The sequence below is a fragment of the Propithecus coquereli genome, unplaced genomic scaffold (assembly GCF_000956105.1).
Source record: "Propithecus coquereli isolate 6110/MARCELLA unplaced genomic scaffold, Pcoq_1.0 Scaffold288, whole genome shotgun sequence".
NCBI classification, from domain to species: Eukaryota; Metazoa; Chordata; class Mammalia; order Primates; family Indriidae; genus Propithecus; species Propithecus coquereli.
In genome coordinates this window covers 1,277,436-1,285,013 of record NW_012148485.1, presented here as the reverse complement: position 1 = coordinate 1,285,013, position 7,578 = coordinate 1,277,436, and the positions used below count along the sequence as shown (strand labels likewise).

At 50.2% G+C, this 7,578-nt stretch overlaps 1 protein-coding gene across 1 annotated transcript in view; it reads right to left on the bottom strand.

Moving 5' to 3' along the window:
• Window positions 1-4,965: 4,965 nt before the first annotated feature.
• The window catches only part of SHISA3 (shisa family member 3), an 18,685-nt gene continuing 16,072 nt past the window's right edge, over window positions 4,966-7,578 (bottom strand). The window contains exons 3-4 of the mRNA XM_012648478.1: window positions 7,215-7,383; window positions 4,966-5,439 (exon numbers count right to left, since the gene is read on the bottom strand). Of these exons, the coding sequence (XP_012503932.1) occupies window positions 5,000-5,439; window positions 7,215-7,383 (609 nt within the window). The 3' untranslated portion in view covers window positions 4,966-4,999. The remainder of the gene's footprint in view (window positions 5,440-7,214; window positions 7,384-7,578) is intronic.

Below are 7,578 nucleotides of genomic sequence, written 5' to 3'. Positions count from 1 at the left end.
CTCAAGCGATCCTCCTGCCTCAGCCTCCCAAGTAGCTGGGACTACAGGCATGCGCCACCATGCCCGGCTAATTTTTTTCTATATATTTTTAGCTGTCCAAGTAATTTTTTTCTATTTTTTTAGTAGAGATGGGGTCTTGCTCTTGCTCAGGCTGGTCTCGAACTCCTGACCTTGAGCCATCCACCCGCCTCAGCCTCCCAGAGTACTAGGATTATAGGTGTGAGCCACCGCACCTGGCCGTCACTCTAAGTGACAGAGAATGTACCAGGCACTATGGATCCAAGGTACGTGATAAATCACCCTCCGGTGTCTCAGGTTTGTGACATGTAAAGAGAGAAATGTTTGTCATCTATTATTTCTATTCATGTGTTGTTTTATTCCATATTCTCATCGTGTAGCAGAAATGCTGCTTGACCACTACACACCCCTGATATCTATAGGGTATGTATGATACTATGCAATTAATCACTTTTCCTTTCATAGATTTTCTGAAAGGTAGATTGGATATTTTTTTCCCTGAGAAAATCAGGCTGTGTAGACCTAATGTCATAAAGAACGTAGCGTTTCAAAGCAGACTGCCCGAATTCAGATCTTGGTCCTGCTATTACTGCCTGTCCTCGGGCATGACGTTTAGCCTCCTACCTTGATTTCTTCATCTGCAAAACGGACACGATCGTGGTCCCTGCTGCGGGGTTGTAAAGATTCAGTGAACGATTCATAGAGCACTTGGGACACACCCCTGGTGCTTAGCAAATGTCACTCATCGTTGGCATAACTACCTTTCCAAGCGCTGGACCTCTATTTTTCACAATAATCGTGGTTTGAGGATGTTAGGACTCAAAGTCTTTGCCAGAGTAAGAAAAACATCAATCAGACAGGTCGCCACTGTATTTCGGTGTTGTGGCTGGTTGTGATAAGCATCTCCGTGGAGATTTCGAGTGATGTCATTAGACCCTTGTTGCCTAATCTTTCTACGATGAAGGTACGATCAGGTCGCCCCATGAGATCCTTCGAGACTCCCTCTTGCGTCTGGTATCTGTGCAGCCACCGTGGTGTTCAAGGCCCCCGATCTGCCCTGCTGCCCCCCCAACCTCACTCTGCCTCTGGATTCATAGTAATGAATGTTCCTCGCTCTTTCAGACTCATGGTGCTTCTGCGCCTTCCAGCAAATTCTGTGCTCTAATTAATGTGCTATCCCCTTACTTTCAGCGTCTTTTCTCTCTTCCCCTGCCCAGTCTTCTTCACCCAAATCCTGGTGTCTCTCAAGGCCCTGGTCCTTTGAATTAATGTCCTTCATACGTGTCACCGGGCGTCTTGCACACCCCTGTAATCATCGCTGCGGCCGTAATGTGTTCTAAGTGTGGGTCTGTGGGTCCCTCTTCTCCAATCTGTGAGCTCCTGGAAAGCAGAAGGGAGAATGTGCTGCTTTCACAAACCACCTGTAACATTTTCTCACGAGTACACGCTGTCATGCTGGAATCCACTGTAGACAGAGTGGCTCCTTGAGTCCAACCTGCATTTTATGCATCTTTTATTCAGCCGAACCCTGCCCCACAAGTGGTGTTCAACAAAGGCTGGTTAAATAGAACAGTATCTAGAAATCTGCCGCAGAATGGCCTTGTTGCCCCTAGGATTGCAAATGATAATATTACCACCTGCATAGCTTCGAGAGAAGGTCAAAGACTTATACTACATGTCACCAAGTCCTTGAGAATGTGATTTGATTCAGTGTCCCTGAAGCTGTCTTACCATGGGGTACACAGTGTCTCCCTAATTTTAAATAATTTGTGGCCAGTTAACTTGATTGATTGGGGCATCCTTCCAAGGAGGGGAAATTTGCAGATGGGAGCACTCTATGAATTCCTTAGCGTTCGTCTGCCTGGTGGACATAAACTGCTCTCCAAAGGGCTGGCAAATGACAGGACAGCCCCTAGAGAAACCTCAGAAACTAGATGGTTTCAGTGGAGGCAGTTCCTCGGATGCCTGTTAGGGAACGGGTGACAGAGCTCAGCCTCACCCCCATCGGTGGAAAATCGTCTTTATGAAACTTAGCAACGGGGAGCGGGGTGCAGAGCAGGGGGTGAAGAGCGGGTGAGAGAGAAGGAAGCTTTGGCTTCCCGTCGCTGGCATCACTGCCTGAGTTCCACCTCCCCCCAGCCCCCATCCGTGGAAAAACCGTCTTCCACGAAACCGGTCCCTGGTGCCAAAAAGGTTGGGGACCGCTGCAGTCCAGAGGACATGTGGAATTGTGGGGGAGCATCTTTGGCATTAGACTGTTTAGGGGTGGAGACAGGTGAGCTGGCATTCATTGGGTGGGACTCGGTTATAACAGAGATTCTACACGGATCCTACACGGACCTTACACGGACCCTACATGGACCCTACACGGACCCTACATGGTTGTGCACGGGCAGTCTGCACAACGAAGATTTGATACCCATCAGCATGACTTTGGAATGTGCCATCGTCGTTCCTGTTGGTGGAAAAATATAATCCTATTTTACCTAGAAAGTGCTGTTTGCCTTAGCAGACGCTGAACTTTTCAGATACCCAACCACCGTGCAAACCAAAGGAAGATCAAACTTTGTTTTTCAAAAATCACATTAACGGCGGCAGCGAAACTGTGCCAGTCTAGCAAACCTGCATGGGTCCGAGTCTGAAGCTGCCGCAGGTGGTGATTCCGCGTAAGGCGTCTGCATCTGAGTTTTTGGTTAAGTCTGTCCAAGCTGTGACATTTTGAAATAAGTTACTTTCCTCTTCTTTCTCCTTTCTAATTACCATTAGGGCATTGCGTTGGTTTTTTAAAATTATGTGTGTAATAGTTCTATTATGTATAAATTTCATTTTGGAACAGTTAAAGGGATGTCATGAAATATTTGTTCTAAGGAGAGCTCGTTGGTTCGAACGGGGCTGAGAATCACTGTCTGAGAGGCTGGGCCTCGCGCTTCTGAAATCTGCAGTGGATTTTGCCCAGAGGCACCAAAATCTCAAAGTCAGTGTTCGGACCCTGCTTCTGCGTACCAACTCCAGCACTCACTAGCTACAGGACCTCGGGCAAGGTACTTCACTCCGCTGTGCCTCAGTTTCCAAATCTGTAAAATAGGAATTCTAATACCTCCCTGTTGGGGTTGTTTGAAGGATGAAATGAGTTAAGACCTGTAAATACTTAGACTAGTGCTTGGCTCACAGTAAGAGCTCAAAAGAGGATAATTTGAAACCATAGAAAGAGCAGTATACACGATGTACAGCAAACATGAACAAGACCAGTCTAACAGTACAGGAGTGTGTTCTAGATCACGCTCGTTAACACGTTTCCTTTTACATGTAGCTGCTTCTTTCCTTAATTATTCTGAGTAATTTGAGACACCTGGAAGTCAGAACCCTTTCAGGTACGGAGAAAGCAGGAGACTAGAAGCCGGAGCCCCTCTGCCTTTAGACTGGGCAAAGGCACCGTCTCTCTGAATGTGTTTCCTCAGCTGGAGATCACAGAGACCGGCCCAAACAACCCTCTTAGGTCACAATTCTGCCTCTAACTAGTTTAGAAAAGAACTGTTGACAGTGACGTGTGGTAGGATGTTTCTGGGCTCCCAAGCCACACCTGCAGGGGCCAGGCGGGTACCATAGCAGAAGGAGCTGAGCCGGGTGGAGAGACCAGGTGGCAGGAGGCTGGCACACGGCAGGTGGCAGGAGGCTGGCTGACGGTGCCATAGTTTCTATCTGTCACGAAAAGGCAGAAATCCAGGCTCTTACGAGAAATGTCCCAGTGTTTAAATCTCCACAGGCCAAATGGCACATCTGAGGGCCGCATGCAGCAGACTGAGACCTCTCAAAAGTTCACTTCCTTTACTGTTTTCACAAGCCTGGATGCAGAAAATATTTTTTAGATTTCAAAATATAAAGCGTGTGTTAAGTGAAGACATTTCCTTTTATTAAACTGCAGAGAATATCACTAAGGAGATAAAATGAAGCACGTTGATTTAAAATTTCAAATAGAGTTTATGAAAACATAAAGTACTTTATTTCTCCTAACCCAGCAGAATATGTGCCACACGTGTAGTCATGGGACACGGAATTCTGTGGCACTTGAGATACGTAATATTAGATGATTACACCAATAGCGGACTCTGAACTCCACCGTTATTATTAACATAAAAATTACAGTGTGACTACTAAATAATTAGTAGAGTCAATGTGGTCAATACATTAAATTACAAATCTTTACATTTGTACATAAACTCATTTTACAAATAAATGTTTTTAGATCCAACTGTCCAACTTGCATCAAAACGCTAAACGTTGCCGAACAAAAAAGTTGGCAATAAATATTCCCTCGGGTAGGTGGGGGAAATGATTTTACACAGAATCTGTGTTACAATGAGTAAGTTTAAACTCCTCATGTGGTTATTGAAAGCTTGTATTTTGAAAAAAGAAAACTCTTATATTTCAAACAAAATTTAGTTATTAATTTAAAAGGTAAATGTTCTCATTATGCTAACATTATTCAGAGTTAGGTTACTTCCAACATCATAAATAGGTTGTTCACTGCCCCCTCAAATTTACTTAATAGTTAACTTTTAAGTGAACCGTTGATAATTACAATTAGGTATTTTCCTCTGCTTATTTATGTGTATATTTCTACCATATTCAATAAACATATGAAAAATGAACACACAGCCCTCTCCCAAACAGTATAGCTGAACTGTCCAGCAAAACACTTTCAGCCGATTTGCAATTTCAAAGTCAAACTGCTGCGTGTTTTGAATAAAAGTAGCATACATTGAAATGTAATAGTCGCTATGTTTACAAAACCGGAAAAGCCATTCTCTAACTCAGGCTTTCCGTGACGGGAGCCAGGAACCTTACGATTAGAAGGCACCACGTTTTCCTAGCACAGTTGCCTCCTCTGTGACACCGGTCAGTGACTAGGGGACTTTCTCAGGGACGCATGAGGCAATGGGCGTCTGCCACCCACTACGTGGTGCATTCGTGGTCACAGCTGTCAACTGGAGCTGAAGTCTGGACAGCTCTTCCCGGGCAGGGGGGGCTCCTGCTGGAGGGGGTAGGCGAAATACTGGGGCGACACCAGGAAACCGGAGGGCTGAGCCAGGTGGATGGGGTGGGCGGTGGAGTACGGCGGGGGCGGGGAGGGCGCCAGGCAGCAGGGCTCAGCCCTGGCGAAGGAGAACCTGCGGACGGAGCCCCCCGTGGAGCTGGAACTGGTGGCCGTGCTGGACTGCCGGGAGGGCGCCCTGGGGCCGGTGGGGGTCAGGATCATGGGCAGGGTCTCCGTCTGGTAGCTGCGCAGCGAGAAGCGGATTGGCTGCTGCGACGGCTCCTTGGGTCTCAGGCAGGTGCAGCAGTAAATGGCCACGACAGAGCCCAGGATGACGAACGCGATGAAGATGGAGCCGACGATGAGGAAGGGGACGTAGACGGGCTCTAAAAGGCAAAGACACACACACACACGGGGGGCTCGATCCCGGTCTCCCAAACTCCGAGCTCTGCTCAAGCAGCTGAGGGCTGGGAGGCTGGGCATTGACACTGCTGTCCGCTCAACTTCTCGGAGCTTGTGACTGGTAGCCTCCAAGTGCGAGCTGTGACGACGGAATATTCTTGCCCCTCCTGGCAGGGAGGAAGCAAACTGATACCATCGCCTCTGGCAGCAATTAGCCACCATGGTGCACATCTGGAAGAAAAGAGCAGAACCCATCCCCCTGTTGATGCCCTGGAGGGAAAGGCCGAGTTTTGGGGGTCACTCTAATTCTGGGTTTAAATGCAGGTGTTAGTAGTTGTATCATGGCGGGGCACCTAGGGCTTTGACCCCTCTCTAGTCTGACAATCCATCTTCCAACCAAGAGTCTCCCATCTAAGCAAAGAGAACCCCAGGATTTTATAAGACTCCAGAAAGAACAGAAATCCACAGTGGGCCCCAATTTACTGTCTCTTACTGCGCCACAAATTGTCGGCTCTGGGCCGCTTCCTTCCAGGGCTACGCCTCTGCCTCTCAACTGTCACCCAAGATCTGGGAAGGTCAGACTGAACACTAGATGGACCATGATGCAGTTCTTGGTGTTGGCGGCCCAGACTTCCTGTAAGAGCATCCCTCAGACAGGACAAACTCCAGTTTCCTGCTCTCCCTACAAGGCAGACGTGAAATTTCCCTCCCCAAAGGCAACCCCTGGGCAGTTCTCCAGGTCTCTCCCCTGGAGAGCCAGGCAGGGATGCGGCCTCCAGCCTGGAGGTAGAAGAAAGGACCCCTGCCCTGACCAGGGCTCTGCTGTGTGCCTGGCTCTTTCTTAGTCATTAACCGATTCGAGTCTCCTGGAGATGCCGTGAGGTGGGCATGGTGAGCTCCATTTTCCAGATGAGAAAACATATCAGAGTCTTTGACTTTCCCCAAACGGCCAGCGAGTGACAGGTAACTGTCAGCCCCTTAGCCCCGCGCGTTGCCCACACCAGCGCGGAAGGCAAGGCCGTGGGGAATGAGCACCACGTACGGAGCAGGTGCAGGCGCTCGTACACTGCCCCGCTCAACGACCTAACCCCTCTGAGCGCTATTACAGAATTGAGAAGAGGCCCAGAGCAGTCATTTGCCCCAAGTGACGCCTCAGGCAAGTGACAGAGGCGCAGTCCGCCAGGGTTTGCCTGATCCGGGACTCGGTGCGGAGACTGCCCCTCTCCCACTCTGATCTCTGGCACCAGAGCTGAGCAGGACCGGGAAGGAGTCCCGGGCTGCAGACTGCGCAATTGCGCTTACTCTGCAGAGGGCACCCGGCGGGCGCAGTGAAGCCGCAGGGAAGAGTCTGTGATTGTCTAACAGGCCAGGACGGCCTGGAGTTCCCCACTTTCCACGGAGTATCTTTTCTCCAGAAACTACTTCTCGAATCCTCTAGACGGGCTATTTTGAGCCCCACCATTAAATCCCTCGAGAGCCTAATGAAGGCAGAGCCCCCTTTCCTCTGGTTGTCAGTTTGCTGGGAGGGGACATTCGGGCACCTCTAATGACCCCCCGGCCCCCCTCGCCCACCCCGGGGACCGTCCTTGGCTGTCACCCGCTCTGCACTCGGCCTGTCTCCGGTTTCCCGGCCCTGAAACCACCGCGCGGAGCCCTAACGGTTTTCCCCGCGGCTCTGACCCAGGTGGAAACTTTTTCTCAAGGTGCAAATTTGCGCTGCTGGAGTCACGATTTATTCTGAAGTGAGCGGGAACCTGACCCCTGTTCTCCGCCGTGAGAAGAGGGGCGGGGACCCCGGTTTCCAAATCTCCCCCTCGGAGGGAGACCGGGCACCTCTGAAACGCGTGACAGTCGGGGGTGGGCCGGGAGGGGGATTCGATGCAGAGAAATGAAAGGAAGTCGGAGGAGGGGGCAGCGGCTCGGCAACGCTAGCAAAGAACCGAAAACAAAAAAAAGTGGCAGAAGTTCCGTAGCCGAGCGGGGCGGAACGCACGACTGGAGTGGCACCTCCCGCAGCTCCCGGCGTGGCTCGGGCGTGCAGAGGGTCGCCCTCACTGTCCCTAAGAGTCCACGTGTGGCCCGGCGCCGCCCCCACGGCCACCAGGTGCGCGCCCCACGCCCCC